The 25,913-nt window shown below is 39.5% G+C and overlaps 1 protein-coding gene and 1 long non-coding RNA gene across 3 annotated transcripts in view; one reads left to right on the top strand and one right to left on the bottom strand.

The window, feature by feature from the left end:
- Nucleotides 1–24,947, bottom strand: part of LOC103217794 (uncharacterized) — a 160,012-nt gene extending 135,065 nt beyond the window's left edge. The window contains exon 1 of the long non-coding RNA XR_005241452.2: nt 24,547–24,947. This is a non-coding gene — a long non-coding RNA (uncharacterized lncRNA). The remainder of the gene's footprint in view (nt 1–24,546) is intronic.
- Nucleotides 24,948–25,258: 311 nt separating this feature from the next.
- Nucleotides 25,259–25,913, top strand: part of BARD1 (BRCA1 associated RING domain 1) — an 83,698-nt gene continuing 83,043 nt past the window's right edge. The window contains exon 1 of one of the 2 annotated variants that reach the window (XM_007966166.3): nt 25,259–25,573. In XM_007966166.3, the coding sequence (XP_007964357.1) occupies nt 25,416–25,573 (158 nt within the window). In that variant the 5' untranslated portion in view covers nt 25,259–25,415. The remainder of the gene's footprint in view (nt 25,574–25,913) is intronic. The other variant, XM_007966167.3, reaches the window with a different exon arrangement.

The following is a 25,913-nucleotide window of genomic DNA, read 5'->3' as shown; positions in this document are numbered from 1 at the left end:
AACCCACAGGCACAAAGGACCTACGGTATAGACCCAGCATGAAACTGTGTGATGGCGCTCAGCTATAAGGTAGCCATCCCAGAGATCCATAACATGTTTGTATCAGTTAATTTTTCAGACTATCATATTATTAGCAGGCACCCAGAACTGGTCTAACAGTTACAGAATGAGAATCAGAAGGTCTAGTTATGCATAACGAACTTCCTACAGAAGTGCCTTCTAAAAAGAGGCTCTGGGCCTGGTAGGCAGTGTCTCAGCAGTGGGCAGTCTAATTGCAAGTTTAATTGCATATAATTTCTTCGGTGAAAGGAGAATGGATTCTATTATTCTATGAGCCTATAGAATAATAAGGGTACAAATAATTACAATTGAGGAAATACAATAAATCCAAGGGAGAATACCCAAATTCATTAAATCTTATTCATTATCAGTTACAGTTGTATACAGCAAGTCTAAGAGGATTGCAAAGTGCTTAGGATAAGGAGGAAGGTAGGTTGACTTTAGGAAAACTATTAATGAGTTGTTATCGCTATTGATTTTCTTGCAGAAGTTAAGGTTCTTCCCTTTTGGAAGAAAGGAGGGGGAAAGGGCTGGGGGTAGGAATAAATGCAGAATCAAGTAAAAGTGAGAGAATCACATAACAAAGACCAAGTTGCAATTTGTCCGATTTATGCAAACAAATTAAGTTGGAGCAAAGCAGATGCAAAGATTCAGTAGAAATTTATGAGTATGGTGACTTCTCTGAGTGGAAGCCCAATTTGAAACCCCAGAATCCACATTCACAATTCAAGGTTCTTTCCATCATAATCTGATGCCTGTTATTTTTATGATCATGAATTTGAAAGCTTCGGAGAGGTAGAGTAAAATGTCAAGGGGGTATTTTCCGCTCAGAGACCCTTTTCCTCCACGGAGGAAGTTGTTTCTCTTTCTCTTCTCTTCTACCTATTAAAAGAAAAAAAAATCCAGCAGTTGTTTGCAATCCACAGAGATTGTATAGAGGAAAGACATGGCAGTTACTTTGGTCCAGAATTTTCATAATCTTTTTTTTTTTATGCATCTCTCAAAGGGATATACAATTTTTCAATCCCCCTTGGGAACTTTTAAATCATTTGGTAATTTTTATGTACTAAGTTTACGTGTGTGTGTGTTATATAATTCATACATATATGAATTATAAAGTTGTCTTCAGTGATCAACTTTAATAATTCCTGGTTAAGAAAGGAAGAGGACCCCTTTGTCTTTATAAATTTATGTTTTGCTTTTAGGCAAAATGGAAGGGCAGAGATCTTTTCTTATATCTGCTGCTTCTCCAATGCCGTCAGCTCAAAATAATCCTTATGCCAAAGGAGTATATTTTGGGGTGACATATTCTAGTCTCCTATAAGACCATAATTACATTTTAAACTGTCTTAATTTATAGTTATGTTTTCCCTATATATACATACAACAAAGTTAAGGAAAGTCAAACCTCTAAGGGTAAAATCAAAACATACTTCTAATGTTTTAAAAATTTAGTCATTTATAGGATGTTTGGAAAGACAGGCCATTCTTGACTATTCAGAGATCAGAGTGAGTTTTCATAATCAAACTCCTGGACTTAATAATACATAATACAAAACTGGCCACTTACAAAATTAGTCATCAATCAACACGGAGTCCTGTCTGCCTCTCATTAGCCTCTATACTTCTCATTGCCTAAAGCATCAGTACCGGACAATATGATATAAAACACAAAGCAAATCAAATTCAAAGTGAAAATGCAAATATTGCACTGCATGCAAGCTTTCTTAAAGTCATTGAAAGTGATAATGGAGAATTATCAGAATCATAAGCAAATAAGAATTAAACCACTCAACAACTAAAGAGAAATGCAAGAGCCATGATGACAAGTTAGGAGCTTCAAAAGATAATAATTTGGTCCTAACGAAAATGGGGATTAAGAATGTCATGTCTTACTATCAAAAACATTGTTTAGGCAGGACGTGGTGGCTCCCACCTGTAATTCCAGGACTTTGGGAGGCCGAGGCGGGTGGATCACAAGGTCAGGAGTTCAAGACAAGCCTAGCCAAGAGAGTGAAATCTCGTCTCTACTAAAAATACAAAAAAATTAACTGGGTGTGGTGGCGGGTACCTGTAGTCCCAGCTATTCGGGAGGCTGAGGCAGAGAATTTCCTTTTTTTTTTTTTTTTGAGATGGAGTCTCGCTCTGTCGCCCAGGCTGGAATGCAGTGGTGCGATCTCGGCTCACTGCAAGCTCCGCCTCCGGGTTCACGCCATTCTCCTGCCTCAGCCTCCCCAGTAACCGGGACTACAGGCGCCCACCACCACGCCTGGCTAATTTTTTGTATTTTTAGTAGAGATGGGGTTTCACCGTGTTAGCCAGGATGGTCTCGATCTCCTGACCTCGTGATCCACCCACCTCAGCCTCCCAAAGTGCTAGGATTACAGGCACGAGCCACTGCGCCCGGCCAGAGAATTTCTTAAACCCGGGAGGTGGAGGTTGCAGTGAGCCAAGATCGCACCACTGCACTCCAGCCTGGGCAACAGAGCAAGACTCCGTTTCAAAAAAAAAAAATTAATAATAATAATAACAATAAAAACAGTTATGCAATGTCACACTCCCAAATTAGGGAATTTTATTTGTCATTCATTCTACAGAGCCAGACTCTGTTTCAAATAATAATAATAATAAAAAATAAAAAAACATTGTTTTGCAATGTTACACTCTCAAACTATGGGATTTTTTCATTCATTCTAAAAATCAACACATAATTGCAGTTACAAACTAAATATTAAATGTAATTCATTTATTTATTTATTTTAAATTATACTTTAAGTTCTAGGGTGCATGTGCACAATGTGCAGGTTTGTTACATATGTATACATGTGCCATGTTGGTGTGCTGCACCCATTAACTCATCATTTACATTAGGTATATCACCTAATGCTATCCCTCGCCCCTCTCCCCACCCCAACAGGCCCCGATGTAGGATGTTCACCACTCTGTGTCCAAGTGTTCTCATTGTTCAATTCCCACAATTGAACATGCGGTATTTGGTTTCCTGTCCTTGCCATAGTTTGCTGAGAATGATGGTTTCCAGCTTCATCCATGTACCTACAAAGGACATGAACTCATCCTTTTTTATGGTGGCATTCTATTCAATAGTGTATATGTGCCACATTTTCTTAGTCCAGTCTATCATTGATGGACATTTGGGTTGGTTCCAAGCCTTTGCTATTGTGAATAGTGCTGCAATAAACATACATGTGCATGTGTCTTTACAGCAGCATAATTTATAATCCTTTGGGTATAACCCCAGTAATGGGATGGCTGGGTCTAATGGTATTTCTAGTTCTAGATCCTTGAAGAATCACCACACTGTCTTCCACAATGGTTGAACTAGTTTACAGTCCCACCAATAGTATAAAAGTGTTCCTAATTCTCCACATCCTCTCCAGCACCTGTCGTTTCCTGACTTTTTAATGATCACCATTCTAACTGGTGTGAGATGGTATGTCATTGTGGTTTTGATTTGCATTTCTCTGATGGCCAGTGATGATGAGCATTTTTCTATGTGTCTGTTGGCTGCACAAATGTCTTCTTTTGAGAAGTGTCTGTTCATATCCTTTGCCCACTTTTTGATGGGGTTGTTTGATTTTTTTCTTGTAATTTGTTTCTTTGTAGATTCTGGATATTAGCCCTGTGTCAGAAGAGTAGATTGTAAAAATTTTCTCCCATTCTGTAGGTTGCCTGTTCACTCTGATGGTAGTTCCTTTTGCTGTGCAGAAGCTCTTTAGTTTAATTAGATCCCATTTGTCAATTTTGGCTTTTGTTGCCATTGCTTTTGGTGTTTTAGACATGAAGTCCTTACCCATGCCTATGTCCTGAATGGTATTGCCTAGGTTTTCTTCTAGAGTTTTTGTGGTTTAAGTCTAACATTAAGTCTAACATTTTAGGTCTAACATTTAAGTCTCCAATCCATCTTCAATTAGTTTTTGTATAAGGTGTAAGAAGGGATCCAGTTTCAGCTTTCCATGTATGGCTAGCCAGTTTTCCCAGCATCATTTATTAAATAGGGAATCCTTTCCCCATTTCTTGTTTTTGTCAGGTTTGTCAAGGATCAGATGGTTGTAGATGTGTGGTATCATTTCTGAGGCCTCTGTTCTGTTCCATTGGTCTATATCTCTGCTTTGGTATCAGTACCATGCTGTTTTGGTTAATGTAGCCTTGTAGTATAGTTTGAAGTCAGGTTGTGTGATGCCTCCAGCTTTATTCTTTTGGCTTAGGATTGTCTTGGCAATGTGGGCTCTTTTTTGGTTCCATATGAACTTTAAAGCAGTTTTATCCAATTCTGTGAAGAAAGTCATTGGTAACTTAATGGGGATGGCATTGAATCTACAAATTACCTTGGGCAGTATGGCCATTTTCACAATATTGATTCTTCCTATCCATAAGCATGGAATAATGTTTTTCCATTTGTTTGTGTCCTCTCTTATTTTGTTGAGTAGTGGTTTGTAGTTCTCCTTGAAGAGGTCCTTCACATCCCTTGTAAGTTGGATTCCTAGGTGTTTTATTCTCTTTGAAGCAATTGAGAATGGGAGTTCACTCATGATTTGGCTGTTTGTCTGTTATTGCTGCACAGGAATGCTTGTGATTTTTGCACATTGATTTTTATCCTGAGACTTTGCGGAAGTTGCTTACCAGCTTAAGGAGATTTTGGGCTGAGATGGGGTTTTCTAAATACACAATCATGTTATCTGTAAACAGGGACATTTTTACTTCCTCTTTTCCTAATTGAATACCCTTTATTTGTTTCTCCTGCCTGATTGCCCTGGCCAGAACTTCCAACTGTGTTGAATACGAGTGGTGAGAGAGGGCAACCCTGTCTTGTGCCAGTTTTCAAAGGGTATGCTTCCAGTTTTTACCCATTCAGTATGATATTGGCTGTGGGTTTGTCATAAATAGCTCATTATTTTGAGATACATCCCATCAATACCTAGTTTATTGAGAGTTTTTAGCATGAAGGGCTGTTGAATTTTGTTGAAGTCCTTTTCTGAATCTACTGAAATAATTATGTGGTTTTTGTCTTTGGTTCTGTTTATACGATGGATTACATTTATTGATTTGTGTATGTTGTACCAGCCTTGGATCCCAGGGATGAAGCCAACTTGATTGTGGTGGATAAGCTTTTTGATGTTCTGCTGGATTCGGTTTGCCAGTATTTTATTGAGGATTTTTGCATCGATGTTTATCACGGATACTGGTATAAAATTCTCTTTTTTTGTTGTGTCTCTGCCAGGCTTTGGTATCAGGATGATGCAGGCCTCATAAAAAGAGTTAGGGAGGATTTCCCTCTTTTTCCATTGATTGGAATAATTTCAGAAGGAATGGTAATGGTGCCAGCTCCTCCTTGTACCTCTGGTAGAATTCAGCTGTGAATCCATCTGGTCCTGTACTTTTTTTGGTTGGTAAGTTATTAATTATTGCCTCAATTCCAGAGCCTGTTATTTGTCTATTCAGGGATTCAACTTCTTCCTGGTTTAGTCTTGGGAGGGTGTATGTGTCCAGGAATTGATCCATTTCTTCTAGATTTTCCAGTTTATTTGCATAGAGGTGTTTATAGTATTCTCTGATGGTAGCTTCTATTTCTATGGGAATTGGTGGTAATATCCCCTTTATCATTTTTTATTGCATCTATTTGATTCTTCTCTCTTTTCTTCTGTATTAGTCTTGCTAGTGGTCTATGAATTTTGTTAATCTTTTCAAAAAACCAGCTCCTGGATTCACTGATTGTTTTGAAGGGTTTTTTTGTGTCTCTATCTCCTCCAGTTCCGCTCTGATCTTAGTTATATCTTGTCTTCTGCTAGCTTTTCAGTGTATTTGCTCTTGCTTCTCTAGTTCTCTTAATTGTGATGTTAAGGTGTCAATTTTAGATCTTTCCTGCTTTCCCTTATGGGCATTTAGTGCTATAAATTTCCTTCTACACACTGCTTTAAATGTGTCCCAGAGATCCTGGTATGTTGTATCTTTGTTTTCTCATTTGCTTAAAAGAACATCTTTATTTCTGCCTTCATTTTGTTATGTACCCAGTAGTCATTCAGGAGCAGGTTGTTCAGTTTCCATGTGGTTCTGCAGTTTTAAGTGAGTTTCTTAATCATGAGTTCTAGTTTGATTGCACTGTGGTCTGAGAAACAGTTTGTTATAATTTCTGTTCTTTTACATTTGCTGAGGAGTGCTTTACTTCCAACTATGTGGTCAATTTTGGAATAAGTGCGATGTGGTGCTGAGAAGAATGTATATTCTGTTGATTTGGGGTGGAGAGTTCTGTAGATGTCTATTAGGTCCGCTTGGTGCAGAGTTGAGTTCAAGTCCTGGATATCCTTGTTAAGTTTCTGTCTCGTTGATCTAATGTTGACAGTGGGGTGTTAAAGTCTCCCATTATTATTTTGTGGGAGTCTAAGTCTCTTTGTAAATCTCTAAGGACTTGCTTTATGAATCTGGGTGCTCCTGTATTGGTTGCATATATATTTAGGATAGTTAGCTCTTCCTGATGAATTGATCCCTTTACCATTATGTAATGGCTTTCTTTGTCTCTTTTGATCCTTGATGGTTTAAATTCTGTTTTATCAGAGACTAGGATTGCAACCCCTGCTTTTTTTTGTTTTCCATTTGCTTGGTAGATCTTCCTCCATCCCTTTATTTTGAGCCTATGTGTGTCTCTGCATGTGAGATGGGTTTCCTGAACACAGCAAACTGATGGTCTTGATTCTTTATCCAATTTGCCAGTCTGTGTCTTTTAATTGGACCATTTAGTCCATTTACATTTAAGGTAAATATTGTTATGTGTGAACTTGATCCTGTCATTATGATGTTAGCTGGTTATTTTGCTCGTTACTTGATGCAGTTTCTTCCTAGCATCAATGGTCTTTACATTTTGAAATGTTTTTGCAATGGCTGGTACCGGTTGTTCCTTTCCATGTTTAGTGCTTCCTTCAGGATCTCTTGTAGGGCAGGCCTGGTGGTGACAAAATCTCTAACATACCATGCTCATGGAGAGGAAGAATCAATATTGTGAAAATGGTCATACTGCCCAAGGTAATTTATACATTCAATGCCATCCCCATTAAGCTACCAATGACTTTCTTCACAGAATTGGAAAAAACTGCTTTAAAGTTCATATGGAACCAAAAAAGAGCCCGCATTGCCAAGACAATCCTAAGCCAAAAGAATAAAGCTGGAGGCATCATGCTACTCGACTTCAAACTATACTACAAGGCTATAGTAACCAAAACAGCATGGTACTGGTACCAAAACAGAGATATAGACCAATGGAACAGAACAGAGCCCTCAGAAATAATACCACACACCTACAGCCATCTGATCTTTGACAAGCCTGACAAAAATAGGAAATGGGGAAAGGATTCCCTATTTAATAAATGGTGCTGGGAAAATTGGCTAGCCATAAGTAGAAACCTGAAACTGGATCCTTTCCTTACTCCTTATACAAAAATTAATTCAAGATGGATTAGAGACTTAAATGTTAGACTTAAATCCATAAAAACCCTAGAAGAAAACCTAGGTAATACCATTCAGGACATAGGCATAGGCAAGGATTTCATGTCTAGAACCCCAAAATCAATGACAACAAAAGTCAAAATTGACAAATGGGACCTAATTTAACTAAAGAGCTTCTGTACAGCAAAAGAAACTACCATCAGAGTGAACAGGCAACCTACAGAATGGGAGAAAATTTTTGCAATCTACTCATCTGACAAAGGGCTAATATCCAGAACCTATAAAGAACTCAATCAAATTTACAAGAAAAAAACAACCCCATCAAAAAGTGGGCAAAGGATATGAACAGACACTTCTCAAAAGAAGACATTCATACAGCCAACAGACACACGAAAAAATGCTCATCATCACTTGCCATCAGAGAAATGCAAATCAAAACCACAATGAGATACCATCTCACACCAGTTAGAATGGCAATCATTAAAAAATCAGGAAACAACAGGTGCTGGGGAGGATGTGGAGAAACAGGAATACTTTTACACTATTGGTGGGACTGTAAACTACTTCAGCCATTGTGGAAAATAGTGTGGCGACTCCTCAAGGATCTAGAACTAGAAATACCATTAGACCCAGCCATCCCATTACTGGGGATATACCCAAAGGATTATAAATCATGCTGCTATAAAGACACACACACACGTATGTTTATTGCAACACTATTCACAATAGCAAAGACTTGGAATCAACCCAAATGTCCATCAGTGACAGACTGGATTAAGAAAATATGGCACACATACACCATGGAATACTATGCAGTCATAAAAAAGGATGAGTTCGTGTCCTTTGTAGGGACATGGATGCAGCTGGAAACCATCATTCTCAGCAAACTATCGCAAGAACAGAAAATCAAGTACGGCATGTTCTCACTCATAGGTGGGAATTGAACAATGAGAACACTTGGACACAGGAAGGGGAACATCACACACCGGGGCCTATTGTGGGGAGCGGGGAGTGGGGAGGGATAGCATTGGGAGATATACCTAATGTAAGTGACGAGTTAATGGGTGCAGCACACCAACATGGCACATGTATACATATGTAACAAACCTGTGCATTGTGCACATGTACCTTAGAACTTAAAGTATAATAATAAAAAAATATATTTTGTGATATTCTTCATTTCACTTATGTAGAATATGAATAATGTATTATGGAAAAGGAACTGTTAACCTCTCTAAAGTTATGTCAGAAAGCAATTTAAAAATGGTTTATTATTATTTTTTTTTAGATAGTGTCTTGCTCTGTTGCCCAGGCTAAAGTGCAATGGTGCAATCATGGCTCACTGCAGCCTTGACCTCTGGAGCTCCAGTGATCTTCCCACCTTACCCTCCCAGTGGCTGGGACTACAGGTGCATGCCACCATACCCCTCTAATTTTCAAAATTTTCTTTCATAGAGACAGGATGTTACTATGTTGACCAGGCTAGCCTCAAACTGGCCTCAAGCAATCCTCCTCCCTTGGCTTCCCGAAGTGTTGGGATTACAGGTGTGAGCCACCACAACCGGCCCAGGTTTATCATTTTAAAAACAAATTCACAATTTTAAAGTTATTCTTTTTGTACTTAATTTCTGTGAGCTAAAATACTGATTTTCACATTTTCAACTTTTATTATATTAAAAAAATGCCAAAACTTATAAAATAATGAATACTATCTTTTTATTTGAAGTCTGTTGTAGGCATTTTAATAAAGCATTTGTAGTAACTATCACGTGAAAAACATAACCTGTGGAGTTATTTTAAAACATAGAGGCTGCTGTGCAAGTACTGGGAATATCATTGTACTTCCCTTCTTTTTCATAAAGCGTGGTGGCATTTTTCACCTTAAGTTTTTCCTTTAGGAAGTGCATTGTTTGGTCTTTATTGGGACTTTGTAGTCAGGGAAAGAAAAAAAGGTGTATTGTTTGGAATTCATATTTCTTTCTTAGCAAGGCGAGGTTCTTTGTTGCTCTGACAGAATACGAAGGTCTTGATTCATGTTTGCATACAAGTAAGCTATCAAAGTATATCATATCACTACCAAAACTATTTTACTAGCTTTGTCACATTACAAATTGATTTTAAAATACACTCGTCTTATAACACAAAAAACTGCATTACTTGTGTTTAAACACCACATAAACCAAATTTAGCGATCTGTTTATTTTTCATGCTTGCATGGACCAAGTTGTTTGCACTTCAGAATGTTGTGATCTGCAATTATTTACTGCAGAAAAACTCCTATATTTCTACAACCTGTGACTCTTTAATCTTATAAATTTAAGAATGAGTCAGTTTAACCTTATATCCTAGTATAATAATATATTTGTATGTATGCCCTACTATATTTATATGCATTTGATTTTAGTTGTAATGTATAGTGGTTTTGTTCTAGGCTTACTTATAAATTTAGGTAAAGTACAACAGAGAAATGCATCTACAAACTGACTTATGGACAAAAACTAGAAGCATTTCAGCTTGTGTAAAAGAAGATGATGTATTTATCTATTTCATTGTCTTGCGAGGTCTATACTGCTATCCTTTATTTTCAAAAGTTAATGATAACTTTATTTAGAAGATTAATGAATCAAATACCCTTTAAGCTGGTATCACCACTACTTCAAAACTGGTGTGGCTTGTCAACAAGTAAAACTTGATATTCAAGAAATACTCAAGTAATACTTAACAGTTTTTGAATAATTACAAAACACTTAGCAGAGCTAAGCTTGTCAAAATTGTTTCATCTATGAACATATTACTGCTATAATTTGATTTAAAGACACATAGTATATAAATGAGACTAGAAGGGAACACAGAGCTATGATTCTGTTAGATCCAATATTAAAATTATCCACTGAATGAGCAGATAAAATGGTTATTTTAATTCCACATTTTAAGAAATTATCCTTAGATATAGATTTTTTACTATCTTGTACTGATGTTGTATGATTTTAAAAATTACCTTAAATCTTAGGATACTTTATTTAAATTATAGGTTTTTTGTTTTGTTTTGTTCTTTTTTTTTTTTTTTTTTTTTTTTGTCTGCAGTTCACCTATTGGGACAGAATGAGCTAGATTTTGTGATTCTCGCCCAATGCTTCAACCATTTATTCTGGCACCCTATAATTCAAGAAAGGAAATGTAATTCTTACTTGGAAATGAAATATAGAGGAGACATTTCAAAGCAAACCACATTATCTATTGATCATAATGGGAATTACACAAAACCTTGGTAGTTTTTTAAAGAAGGTATTTTTTTCTACAGAGGCAATTGTGCACTGACAATTGAAGTTAATAATTTTGTTTTAATTTTAACAAATGTGGGGTTGGCTGAGTACCTCTTATTTTGAGTTTGGACAAAGAAGTATAATAACCTCTCACATGTACACTTTACAGACTGCTTTTACATAGGTATTCTCATTTGATCCTCACAGCAATACTACGAGAAGGCAATTATTATTTTTTCCATTTTAGAGTTAATAAAAGGGAAGCACAGGTTGTGAACTCTATGAGGACAGGGTCAGGTCAGTCTTATTCGCCCCTGTAATTCCAGCACCTAATATAGCAACTGGCATATGATAAGCTCTGAGGAACCATTTGATGCATGAGATTAATTGGAAAGATTTTAGCATTAAATGGCTTTTTAATGCTAAGACTTTTTCTTCTTCCCAAGGTCGTTCCACCTGGTAAAACTTTTAATGGTTTAAAAAAAAAAGTAAATGGGAGGGCCAGGGCTTGAATAAACACGTTACAGACCCAAGAACACTGCTGCCCTAGTTTTTCTTTTTTTCCTATTCATTAGTAGTTATCTCATCCCTTTTGTTTATCTTTTGTCCCCCCCAAAATGCTTATACATTCTTTTAAAAACATACACATTTTAAAACGTATTTTTTCTTTTATTTTTAAATACTCCTAACCATTAAAAATAGTCGGAAAACAAAGAATAGTTTTCCTTTTTCTGTTCTTGGTTTTTATAATTACTGTTATCACAGCATCCTCCTTCACCTAAAGCAATAAGCTTGAAACGTGAAAATCTTCGACACCAAGTCACTGAGTGTGAAAACAGAACTCTACTGAGAAGATAATATGATCAGAAAAAAATTCAGGTAATATGTTAGCCATAAGGACTGTCATGTCTTGCCTCTGGAATGATAAGCATGCATTTCATAGGCTGGCTGGAGAGTTTGGCGAGCGAGGTAAACAGAAACCCGAAACACCTAGTACCATATCCATCTTGCCCATCTTGTTTGGGAGCAAAACGTTTCCCCTTGGGAGCAGGATGTATTGTTTTTCTGATATTAAAAAACGTAACAAAAAAAATAGAAGCCTTCACCCAGCCTTACTGAGATGAAACAAAAGATTAGATTTCAAACCTGACTCTCACAAATCTGAGCTTTCAGTAGGCACCATCTTTGCTGGCAATATTACTTTCCCAATTATTTCCAGGTTCTGGATTGCTGGGTCCTGCCTCCTTCCTTTTTCTTTTCTTTTCTTTTCTCCTTCCCTTCCTCCTTTCTTTCATCACATCATGATGATCTATATATAATGTGTACAGCTACTTCACTTGCACAAAAGAGGCCTGGTGAGGCAAGAAACATCTTCACCTTTATACTTAGGTACGTGGCTAACATGGCATTTTCCAGGGGCCAGCCCTCATAAATCCACAGACTTCAGATTCGTTTCCATAGCAATCCTATATTCTGCTAAAAACACTCCATAATTTTTAAAGTTCTCAGCCACCCCAATCCTGGGATTTTCCCTGGCTGCTTTTAATTGATTCAAGTCCAGTCTATGATTATGACATATTGATTCCTCTCTTTGCCCCACCACCCTCTTTCCTCTCTTCCTCCTTCCCATGCCTTAAACTTAATTTCTCTCTCTTTGCCTCATGGAAAGTCACTTTGGATTCTGCTAATTCCCCTCTTAGCCAAGCATCTTTTTTTTTTTTTTTTTTTTTTTTTGAGATGGAGTTTTGCTCTTGTTGGCCAAGGTGGAATGCAGTGGCATGATCTTGGCTCACTGCAAACTCCGCCTTCCGGTTCAAGTGATTCTCCTGCCTCAGCCTCCCGAGTAGCTGGGATTACAGGCACCAGCCACCATACCCAGCTAATTTTTGTATTTTCAGTAGAGACGGGGTTTCACCATGTTGGCCAGGCTGGTCTCGAACTCCCGACCTCGTGATCTGCCCACCTCGGCCTCCCAAAGTGCTGGGATTACAGGTATGAGCCATCATGCCCGGCCTTAGCCAAGCATCTAATCAAGAATTTTCCCAAACCATCCCACAAAAGAAATCTGATCTGTCATGTTAAGAAAATGAATTTTTTTTTAACTTTTGATTTTATACACTCCTAGGTTTTATTTTTCTTCAGACAACGGGAAGAGAAGAAGTAGAGTGAATTTATTGGGGTGCAGAAAACAATATCCTAAAATATGCCACATTGACAAGGTGAGTGCTTTGAATTAAACAAAACTGAAAGGCCTCAGAAATGACCGTCAGAACTAAGGTCTCTCTCTGACCTTCCCCAGCCACCCTGTCTCTCTGACCCATTTCCTTGCTCAAAGCACCAGGAGAGATTCTAAGATTTCCTTATCTGACTAGGGAAGCTTCTTTCCAAAAGAAATGCAATTGTCTTAAGACCCTTTTCCTACAAATCTCATCAAATGACCAGGAAAGATCAATCACTGGAGAAGAGAACAGACTGGGATGAGCACCATGCCCAAGCTTTTAATCTCTTCTCTGATGGCAGCTTCGAGAGATTACTTACCTACAAGACTATTTGCATATTTTCCCAGTGAAGCTCAGTCACTCATCATCCTGCCACCTCCCCCAGAACTCTGAGAAACTTAATCCCAGGCCATTGTTCTTGGGGTTCATCCATTTCCCCTGAAAATCATTTACTACTCCTCATGATTGACTATATCTCATATTTCCTTGTCTATTAATGAAGAGGGTAGCATCAACCATCTGGCTCTTCCTTGAATCTCATATTCTAAATGGTTCCTATGTTTATGCATGTTAAATAAATTTGCATGCCTTTTTCTCCTATTAATCTGTCTATTGTAGTGAAACTTCAGCAAGTGGAGAGGAAGCTTTCTCTCCACCTGTACAAACCTGAGCAGTACTCACCAAGAGCCAGAAAAATTCAATCATTTTAGAGAATTTAAAGGGCACAAATATCTGGAAATCTCTAGGGGTAGTGGGGAAGCCTTCTCCTAAGAGAAACGAGCAATTTTGGTCTGGAAATAATACCTTAGTATCTAAGGGCCAAGCTGATTTTGACTACAGCATGTGTCTTCACTCTGCCCTCATTCATTCATTCCCATACCTATTCCATCCCTGGTGCTGTCCTGGGTAGTGGGGATATAGCAATGTACAGACAAAAATTTATGCTTTCTTGAAGCAGGTGTTGCATAAAGAAATATAGACAATAAATTACACAAGTTAAATATACAATGTGTGAGTTGGTGAAACATATAAAGAAGGAAAAGTGGGGTAGAAAGTGTTCCTCCAAACCAGCCCCTCGTGTATTTGTGATATGAATGGAAAATGCACAAAACCACATGAGACAATTTTGCACACTTCTGAGAAATAATGAAGGCTCTGGCAGCACTAAATTATTTGAAAAGAAACAAAAATAGGAAAAGCCATACTCCCTATTTTAGCAGAGCTGGGTGGAAATGGAGTACCTTGTAAAGGCAGCACCTAGAGACAATTTTGGACTGGAGGGGTTGAGGGGCTTGAAGGAGCGAGGAGCTCATGACCTCAGAGCATGCCAAGCTTCAAGCTTCTTTAATTAATTAATTAATTAATTTATTTATTGAGAAGGAGTTTCACTTTTTGCACAGGCTGGAGTGCAATGACATGATCTCGGTTCACTGCAACCTTCACCTCCCGGGTTCAAATGATTCTCCTGTCTCAGTCTCCTGAGTAGCTGGGATTATAGGTACGCACCATCATGCTTGGCTAATTTTGTATTTTTAGTAGAGATGGTGTTTCACCATGTTGGCCAGCCTAGTCTCGAACTCCTGATCTCAGGTGATCTGCCTGCCTCAGCCTACCAAAGTGCTGGAATTACAGGCGTGAGTCACTGTGCCCAGCCAGCATGCCAAGCTTCTGAGTCTAGGCAATAAACATCACTATGGAGCTCAGAGACAGATCCTGAGAGGAAGGAAGTCTGGATCCTATGTTGTGCCAACAGCACTGTGATTGCAACTAGATGTCAAACACAGCCTGAGATTTCCACATGGTGGTAGGCAGGGTAGACACTACTGGACATAATAGGTAGATGCACTGATATGCTGGTAAATATTGAACAATGAGCATTCTGAGTGTAGTTGCAACATATATGTTGGTTATTATTTGTATTAGAGTCAGACAGAAGTGAAACTTGTTCACCAATGATGTGACTTGCTTGCAAGTTGAATACTGAAGGAATATGTCACCAATTTTAGGCTGTGTGCAGTGGTTCATGTCTATAATCCCAGCATTTTGGGAGTCCGAGGTGGGCGGATCATTTGAGGTCAGGAGTGCGAGACCAGCCTGGCCAACGTGGTGAAACCCCGTGTCTACTAAAATACAAAAATTAGCTGGGTGTGGTGGCAGGTGCCTGTAATCCCAGTTACTTGAGAGGTGGAGGCAGGAGAATCACTTGAACCCAGGAGGCAGAGGTTGCAGTGAGCCAAGATGGTGCCACTGCACTCCAGCCTGGGTGACAGAGTGAGACTCCCTCTCAAAAAACAGATATAGATATCGATCTAGATATAGATATACATCACCAATTTTGTGTCTATTTACAATACAACATCTATAGACATAAAAAAATCTATACATCTATCTATATATAGATATATATCACCAATTTTTGTGCCTATTCACGATACAACATCTATAGACATGACATACTTTTTAAACATTTATAAAAGGTATTTTATTTCAATAGTTTTTGGGAAGCAGGTGGTTTTGGTTACATGAATACGTTCTTTGGTGGTGATTTCTGAGATTTTGGTGCACCCATCACCCAACCAGTATACACTGTACCCAACGTGTAGTCTTTACTCTCTCACCCCACTCCCACCTTCCTCCTGAGTCCCCAACGTCCATAATATATTTCTTTTGCCATGGTGGACATGATATACATTTAAGAGTAATCTGTATTATTACATTTTTCTCATCTATGTTTAGACTAATCAATGAAAGAATATATTGGCCAGGCGCGGTGGCTCACGCCTGTAATCCCAGCACTTTGGAAGGCGGAGGTGGGCAGATCACAAGGTCAGGAAATTGAGACCATCCTGGCTAACACGGTGAAACCCTGTCTCTACTAAAAAAATACAAAAAATTAACCGGGCGTGGTGGCGGGCGCCTGTATTCCCAGCTACTCGGGAAGCTGAGGCAGGAGAATGGTGTGAACCTGGGAGACAGAGCTTGCAGTGAGCCCAAATCGGGCCACTACACTCCAGCCTGGGCCACAGAACGAGACTCCATCTCAAAAAAAAAAAAAAGAAAAGAAAAGAAAAGAAAAAAAGAAAGAATATATTAAGCACTCATTAAGCCTTACACCAATATTCTTGGTGTAAATACTCTCACCGTGGCTGATTTCAAGATACTAAAGTAAATGTATTCTGCATTATTACATTTTATTCATCTATATCTAGAATATACAATCAACGAAGGAATATATTAAGCCGTAATTAAGCCCTACACGGATATTCCTGTTGTAAATACTCTCACCGTGGCTGATTTCAAGCTACCAAAGTGATGTCAATGAATGTGAAGCTGGTAAGATGTGCAAGAGCACACCATCATATACCATAGCATTACTACTATAGGGATAGAAAAAAATGTAAATAACTTCAAGAGCATAGACAACAAGTAAATGTAGTAAAATATTTAGGAAGTGAGTTTTCAATATTTATTACCTTTGCTTTAAAAAATTATTAATTCTAAGTTCACATAATATAATTTTAAATAATGGTAACATTTAACAAACAGCTGGCAAAACTCCTAAAAATTCCTGAAAATTTAATAAATGGCTCTTGTGAACCTAAATATGCCAGCTAGCACACACCACTGGTGAATGGCAAAGCTATATAAATGTGGGTTGTTATTAATAATGTGACTTAATATTTACTCCCTGGCTCAAGTTGCTCTGAAAGGCAAGCTTTTAAACAAAATATTTCCGGGCTTTAATTTTACTCTATTTGCTTTGATTGCAATGGGGCTTTTCTTTGAATAGCTAAGCACCATATTTCCAAATCTCTTAGGGTGACATATATGAGCAGATAAAAATCTCAGCCATTATTTATTGATAGCTGTTAGCTTCCCTCTCAGAAAGTGATTTTTCACTGATCCTTCCCCAAATTCTAGGAGTTCCTTATTACATTTAGCTATGTACTAACTATAGTCACTACTATATAATAGGTATTAGGTTAAGCCAGATGAAATTGCTGTTGTCTGACCAGTTTTGATCTACAAAACCAGTAATTTTATATGCTTCAATCAACACTTTTGCTCTAAACTGGTAGTGATGTTCCGCTATCATTTGTGTGCCTGCATTCCTACGATTTTGCCCATCTAAAATAATTTTCCTCCTCCCTTCTACTATTCAAACCTATGACTTAACTCCCACTTTCACCTCTCCCACACTCAAAGATATCCATGATCTTTCCAATCTTCATTAAGCAATTGTAAGGATTCTCTCCCATGACCTTTTGTGATACTTTATGTGGATCACAGAATTGAACACTTAATTATAATGTCTTATTTATATTGTGTCTTGCATAGTCTTGTTAATAACTAGGCACTAAATTCTCTGAGAGAGACTATAATAAGCTTTGTAATTAACAATGTATAATTGTGCTGAAAATGGGTATGAACTCATATTTCAACTGACTGAGATTTAAATAACATCCTTTTCTGAAGTTGAACGTAATTAAAACTAGGTTATGTACTACTTATGTGCTTGGGTTTTGAGGTCAGGCAAACCTGGATCTATTTCCTTGCTCTGCTATCTGTAAGCTGTATGTTTTTGGGAAGTCACTAAATAGCTTGAAGTCCCTTTTCCTCTTCTGTCAAACTGGGTAATGGTGTCTATACTACCGGGTGATTGTTAGGATTATATGATGAATCTGGATTATACAGACTTTTTTTTCTAGAAAATATAACCACAGCAATATATTTTTCTCAGTGATTTGCATAAAATCAGGGAAGGAAAGCTGATCATGGTGTTTAGTTTAAGAATAAAGAGAACACAACGTTATAGTTATTTTTATGATAGTATTTTTTGGTTTGACTCAGCTTCCAATTTTCCCAAATTAATACCTAAAAATGGTATGTGTGTATTGTGTGTGTATATACCTATATTGTATTAGTCTGTTCTCAAGTTGTTAATAAAGACATACCCAAGACTGGGTAATTTATAAAGGTAAGAGGTCTAATTGACTCACAGTTCCACATGGCTGGGGAGGACTCACAATCATGGTGGAAGGTGAAGGAGGAGCAAGGTCACTTCTTACATGGCAGCAGGTAAGAGAGCTTGTGTGGAGGAATGCCCGTTTATAAAACCATCAGATCTCATGAGACTTATTCACTACCACAAGAACAGTATGGGGGAAACCACCCCCATGATTCAATTATCTCCACCTGTCCCCACCTTTGGCACATGGGTATTACTACAATTCAAGGTGAGGTTTGGGTGGGGACACAGTCAAACCATATCATATATACACACACACATATATATACACACACATAAATACACACACATACACATATATACACACATGCTCTTATTACCTGAAAAAAAATTCTGATCAATTTATTCTTCTTGAACCTAGAGTTTTTTGTACGGTGGTAAATGCTAGCATTTATTAGGAACTTAATATGTTCCAAGCACTTTTCTAAGTGTATTAGCTTATTTTATCCATATAATAGCAATAAAGTATTTTCTGTTATCCCTACTTCGCAGATGAAAAAATACGTAGGCTATATTTTGAGATAGTGAGAAAAGTAACTAAAGGCATGAGCAAAATTTAATAGACTACGTCTCATAGAAAGTGACTTTATAATTGTAATTAAATTTTAAGTCCGTGTTCTAAATTCTAAATATATTGCTGAAGAGCTGTTAAGGATTATTACCAATATGAGTAAAATGAGTCCAATACGAACAAGGCATAATTTCTAAAAGAATATATATGGATGAAGAAAAATTAACCTGAAATGCAAGTTGTAATTGATCATTGCTTTTACAGATAATGGTATATAGTCATTCTTTTTTTTAATTCCCATATTTATTGAACATAAATTGTATATGAGGCATATTTAAATATATTGGTTACTTCTTGCTTGCGCTGAGAAAGAAATTTAAATTATTGCATGAATTTTGATTAAACTGATTACAGAATTTTGAAACACAATGGAACCCAAACTAGGGCCAATGCTCATTTCCTAAATGAACATTTTATGTGCAAACAAACAGCTGCTAGAATCCAACAGAATTTAAAACAAGCTGTTTGTAAATTTTACTGACAGCTGTTTTTGGTGATTTTTGTCAACAGAATTTTTCTGCTTTGCGTCACAGCATCCTTTTATTATAGTATCCCCTCAAAGTATAACTTGCTTGCTTTAATCACGTTTACAGAGATTTATGACTTGATGCTTATTCAGTGGTAGAGCTTCTCAACACAAAATGTCAGTGAGCCTGTTATAAATTGCTCCTGGCATTCCTACTCTATCTTTTATTTGGCTGGGAGTATTTCCACCTGAAAGTGATAAATTCCTGTTATAACCACTTTATGTGCTTCAGTAATTACACTGTACAGAAAAACGGGATTTCTACTGAGGTGTCTCCTTAAAAATAGCAAGCAATAAAAGGCAGTGGAATGGGCTGAACTCTGAAGTCTATTGAACAAAAAACAATGACCAGTGAAATATCTGTGTCAGATTGAATTTGATAAATGATCAGGAAGTACAGAAGATACCAAAACCTTTAAAACAACTACTGTGGGGTCATAGTAATATAAGTATGTCCTTAGACTAGTTACTTTTAAGCCTGTGACAGAAATTTGGCAGGTGTCCACAAGAATGGAGTTAACATCCTTTCAAAAACAATCTTAAAACCTCTAGATGCTTCTAGAGACTTGGGTAATTCTAAACCAAATGCCAAGGTGTACATGACATAGGGACTGAGTTTGTATATACTAGTCAAAGAGACTGTGGCATGCTAAAACGGTTCAGTACAGTACACTGCAGCCAATAAGTTGATCAATACATATACACACAATCGAACTGCTTGAAATACGCATTAATCATGATGATATTCATGGGTGGTTTGTTTGCTTCATATACGCTGTCTCTAGCATATAGGACAAAATTACTGTTTTTAATTGCTTAGGCTTTTTTTGTTCTTAAATGAGCAACAAAATGATGTAAATAAAAGATCTTTAAGTTAATGAAACAAAATTATAAACATTTTCATTGTCACATCCTAATATACCAACGATGGTGTTAGGAATCAGGTGGATACTTTATCTGAGATGATACTAAAATAGATTATAATCAGTAAATATGATTTAAGCTTCCTTTCAAGGTTATTGCATTATATTTGCATAGGAATTGCTACTGTAAGTATCTCTGTTCCAATAGCCACGGAATAATTGGTTCCTGGCTTAGAATATGTACTCTTTCAGAGGATAAATCATAAGCAAGTATAGCTGGCTTCATGCAACTCAACAATGCCAGTCCTAAACATGGAAAAATATGTTGTGCACTTACTGTGTTTTAAGCTTTAATATATGTATTAAAGTTTAGGACAGTACATTGCAAAGGGATGTCCATTGGTTGTGCTGCACTTCTGGCTTAGGACAGTTTCATAAACTGTAATTCCTTTCTCACCACAACCCTTTGAGTAAGAGATTGATATACATTAATCCTAAATTTACAAAAGAAGAAACTAAGTTCCAAGATGGGTTACATAATGGACAAAATTTTAGGAAATGGCAAGGCTAGGATTATAATTTAGTTCCGCTTGACTCCAAATCACTGTATACTTAATTACTACGTCACGGAAATAAAACGGAGCAACAACACTAAACTTTTATGTACACAGGAGGTCCTTGCAGGGAAAACTCTGAAAAAGAAAGGATACCATTTAGTACTTTTCAAAGTGACAAGAGGTCATTGTTCATGTCCTAAACCACAGCTTTACTGAGACCCTGCTGATGGCTGGAGTTCCCTGCAGAACTTTTTCTCTGGGACAAGAATTCCAGGATGTTACACATCGTTGGTGTACCCCATGGGAGAAGGAATTTGCCCTTGAAACTCAGGATCGAGGGTTAAGAGGAAGAGCTGGTTCAAAACAAACATCTCATCTCCACTAAAGGCAAAGCACCAGCAAGCTAAGCTGTAGAAGAGCAAGGCTAGAAGGAAGAAAATGGAAGGGGAAGTTGCACATGGGAGAGTAAACCTGCTTATTCTCTTTATGAGTTTCATTATGGCCACTATTAAACAGCTGCCACGAATGTCATGACCCTTGGGGAGAGGGAACAGGACAATGGCAGAAGAAAGGAAGAAAGGAAACTGACAGTAGAAAGAACTCATTGTATCTGCATCATAATTCATTTAATAGCATGGTATGAATACACCAATTATAAATGTCTGGTCCCAAAGCATTTTACCAAAATGTGAAATTTTCATTTACTCTCATCACAGTTAAATTATGCCCTAAGTGTAGTGGCGCACGCCTGTAGCCCCAGCTACTCGGGAGGGTGAGGCATTAGAATTGCTTGAACCCCTTGAACCCAGGAGGCAGAGGTTGCACTGAGCTGAGATTGTGCCACTGCACTCCTGCCTGGGTGACAGAGAAAGACTCGTTGATTATAATGTTCAGTGTTATTCTTTAGTAGATGAAACATTAACAGTACTGATTATAAATAATCATCCTCAATCAGTTACCATTTATTGAGTACTTATGGTGTATCTGATTTTACATTTTATTTAATAGTCCTCTTACATCTTATTTAATAGTCCTCCAAATCTATCTGATAAATATTATCCCCATTTTGCAGACAAGGAAACTAATGCTCAGACAGCTTAAGGCTTGGTTTAAATTACTCAATTATTTAGTGAAAGTGGGATTAGAAGTGGAACAATCTGTCTCCTGAAATCCTCAATTTACTCCATTAACACCATAGTATCGCTCCAGGTTTTAACATTTTAAGTTCTCTTTCTTTCTTTGTTTCTCTCTTTCTCTCTCTCTTTCTCTCTTTCTTTCTTTTCTTTTTTCTTTTCTTTTCTTTTCTTTTCTTTTCTTTTCTTTTCTTTTCTTTTCTTTTCTTTTCTTTTCTTTTCTTTTCTTTCTTTTCTTTTCTTTCTTTCTTTCTTTTCTTTCTTTCTTTCTTTCTTTCTTTCTTTCTTTCTTTCTTTCTTTCTTTCTTTCTCTCTCTTTCTCTCTCTCTCTCTCTCTCTCTCTCTCTCTCTTTTTCTTTTCTTTCTTTTTTTTTCTTTGAGACAGTCTTGCTCTGTTGCCCAGGCTGGAGTGCAGTGACACAATCTCGCCTCACTGCAACCTTCACCTCCTGGGTTCAAGCTATTTTTCTGCCTCAGTCTCCCAAGTAACTGGGATTACAGGCACATGCCACCACCTGGCTAATTTTTATATTTTTAGTAGAGACGGGGTTTCACTATGTTAGCTAGACTGGCCTTGAACTCCTGACCTCAAGTGATCCACCTGTCTTGGCCTCCCAAAGTGCTGGGATTATAGGTGTGAGCCACCGCGCCCGACCCATTTTAAGTTTTCTAGAATTGGATTTCTCCCACGCTCAACAAAGAATAAGCAATGGCTTAACAGGACTAATAAGGACTAACTTCTTAGGTGACTCTGAGTTTTTTTTTTTTTTTTTTTTAAATATTGGTTCATTTGTGTGCTATCATTGTTTTAGTTAAAACACTTAATAAAGCCTTATTTAGCTGTGCTTACTCTAACCAAGTGTGTGATTTTGGCCAAGTCATTTAAACTCCTTGAGCTTTCATAACTCAGTGGAGCTACAAGGCACAGTAGCTCACACCTGTAATCTCAGCATTTTGGGAGGCTGAGGCGGAAGAATTGCTTGAGGCCAGGAGTTCTAGAGCAGCCTGGCCAACATAGAGAGACCCTGTCTCTACAAATAATTTAAAAAAATTAGCCAGGCATGGTGGGGTGCGCCTGTACAGTGCCCAGCTACTCGGGAGACTTGAGCCCAGGAGTTCGAAGCTGCAGTGAGCTGAGATCGTACCACTGTATTGTAGCCTGGGCAACAGAGTGAGACCTTGTCTCAAAAAATCTCCCAAAAGACCAAAAACGTAATTTACTGGGTCCATTACTAATCAAAAAGATCTGGGTTAATATTCTGCCACTGTTCTTATCTGTGCCTCCATCCTGGGCAAGTATGCTTTTCTTTTCACAAATCTTATTTTTCTCTAAAGATGGGGGTCTTGCTATGTTGCCTAGGCTGGCCTTGAATTCCAGGGCTGAAGTGATTCTCCTGCCTCAGCCTCCCAAGTAGCTAGGACTACAGGCATGTGCTGAGCCCCTTGGGCAAGTAAATTAAGATCTCTGAGCCACACCTGCCTCCTCTTACTAGAAAGCACTTAGTTGTTACAACAAAATACTATAATCTAGATTTCTCTATAATAGAGATTTGTCATATTTCTGGAGACTAGAAGTCTGAGATTAGGGTGCCAGTATGACTGGGTTTTGGGGAGGGCCCTCTTCTTTTGCATTCTCGCTGTGTCCTCACGTGGGGGAGAGAGAGAGAACTCTCTCTTCTTACAAGGTCGTTAATTCCATCATAGGGCCTCTGCCCTCATAACCCCATCTAAATCTAACTACCTCCCAAAGGCCCCCTCCAAATACCATCACGCTGGGGTTACAGCTTTTGACATATGAATTTGGGGGTGACACAACAGATACTAATGCCCATTTCATAGGGTCCCGAAAGCACTTAAAGCCGGGGTTTGGCTTGGGTAGAGGTGGTCCAATTATTCAACAAACACGGAGCACCTGCTTGGAGCCAAGCACTGCATGTGCCATATGAAGCTATATTGGGAAATGAGTCACATGCAGCCAGTCTCTGGCCTTTTGGAGGTTTTGAACTAGAAGGGGACACGCACATAATGGTGTGTGCGTGTATCTACATACACAGGTGATATGATGCACCTGAGAGAATCTAGTCTAGGAACTACGGAAAGCTTTAAGGAGTGATATTTGAACTGTATTCTGAAGGATGAGGAATGGAGAGGAGGACAATTCCAGGTTCCAAAGTGAATCTTTGTGCAAAAGCCATAGGCAACAAGGTGCAGGGGCTTTTAATGACCTAAGGGAACGCACTGTGGGGTTGGGACCAGGATGGCCAGAGGAGGTTTTGACAAGAGGCTAGTCAAAGAGCAGCGAAAAACTAATTTAAAGAGCTTTAAGGAAGGGAAGTGCCACGATGAGTTTTGTTTGGAAATGTTTTAGGCGGCCACACCGCAGTCTTGGAACTGGCTGAGACCTGGATAGACACTTGGATACCAGCTAGAAAGCTACGACAGGAAACCAGGCGCCGATGAGGCAACTGAGGATGTTGTGGAGCAGAGACGGAGAGAAAATGGGTGCATTCGAGACAAGATGGGGGAAAAATGCTAGGACTTGGAAATAAAGTCGGGGGGCGGCAGGGAGGCATGACGAGTTGCTCTGTAGGTCTTACTGTAAAACACGGTGATCAGTGAAAGATCCGGAGGAGGAAGGTGAACACACTCTCTAACAAAACAAAACAAAACAAAAAATTTTTTTTTGAAATTTTATACCAGTCATATTTTAAAAGTAAACCAGATCTTTTCAAACATGCCTTTGAGCTGATATTTGTAACCAGTTAGAATTAGATACAAACTTTTCTTATTTTTACTCAGTTACAATATACGCCACAGGTGGGGTGAGAGGAAACAAAAGGTTGCCTTCTTAGGAACAAAGAGAGTTGTACCTTCAGTATCGTGGGCAAAGCTCTTCCAAGTTCAACAGTAGTCAAAACAGCGCTTTTTATAAATAACACTCAACTAAAAGTTTCTGGGTTGGTCACTGTTTCAACGATTAAGTTCGCATGAGGGTCCCTAGAGTCATAACCCCGGGCAACGGCGACTGACTTTCCACCTGGACTTCATCCCTCCAGGAAGCCCAGAGCGACTTCAGGCCCCGCCAGCTCTCCCGCCAACATCAGCCTAGCGACTGCAGCCCCGCCCTCAGGCCCCGCCCCTTCGGTCAAGCGGCGTGCGCTGGCGGCCTCGCCCCTGGGTCCCGCGCGCCGGGATCTCGGTTTCAGCCTTCCTGTCCTGACCCCAGGCCCCCAGGCCCCCAGGCCCCGCCCCTGGGCCCGGCGCGCCGGGACTTCGGTTTCGCCCATCTTGTCCCGCCCCCAGGCCCCGCCCCCTCTGTCCCGCGGCGTGTTCTCGCCGCTCCGCCCCTAGGACCCGCGGGCCCGGACTTTGGCAAGTTTCAGTCGTCCGGCCCCGCCCCCTCGGTCCCAGGGCTCTCGCGGCCCCGCCCCTGAGCCCCACGCGCCGGGACTTTGGCAAGTTTCAGCCTCCACCGCCAACCCTAGGCCCCGCCCACTCGGCCAGCGGCTGGCTCTCTTGGCCCCGCTCCCGTGCCGCGAGCGTCCCTAATTTGGGAGCATTTCGGCCGCCGTGCCCCGCCCCGCCCCGCCCCGCGCGCCCCGCCCCTCGGGCGGCCCGCCGTCCCAGACGCGGGAAGATCTCGGCCGGGTTCCAGTTGCTGGCCTGCAACTTCCCTGTGGTTTCCCGAGACCTCCTTGCCTCCCGCTCCCCGAGGAGCCTTTCGCCCGAAGGCGGGGCGATGCCGGATAATCGGCAGCGGAGGAACCGGCAGCCGAGGGTCCGCTCCGGGAACGAGCCTCCTTCTGCGCCCGCCATGGAGCCGGATGGTCGCGGGGCCTGGGCCCACAGTCGCGCCGCGCTCGACCGCCTGGAGAAGCTGCTGCGCTGCTCGCGTTGGTAAAGACGGAGCCTCGAGGGGGTGGTCGCGAGGGCACGGGTCTCCCAGTTTCTAGAGGCGGGGGAATCTTTTCAAATCTCCCGTTTCCTCCTTCCATTCCCGCGCTGCAGTCGGGTCGGCGTGCAGTTAGCACCTGCCCAGGTATATGGTATTAACAACTTCTGGCTCTCATTCACTTTCTTTTTGGGCGACTTTCCAGCCTCCCCTTGCCCTAAATGCAGCTGAAACGGTAGTTTTTGAACTTGAGCGGGCTGAAGCAGCGTCTGGAGGTGTGGCTAAAAAAATGTTCATTCTGGCCCCGCCTCCAGAGTTTGAATCTGGGGCTGGGGTGGGGCTAAG

This window comes from Chlorocebus sabaeus, chromosome 10, assembly GCF_047675955.1.
Source record: "Chlorocebus sabaeus isolate Y175 chromosome 10, mChlSab1.0.hap1, whole genome shotgun sequence".
Taxonomy (NCBI): Eukaryota; Metazoa; Chordata; class Mammalia; order Primates; family Cercopithecidae; genus Chlorocebus; species Chlorocebus sabaeus.
This window is presented reverse-complemented; position numbering and strand designations above follow the sequence as displayed.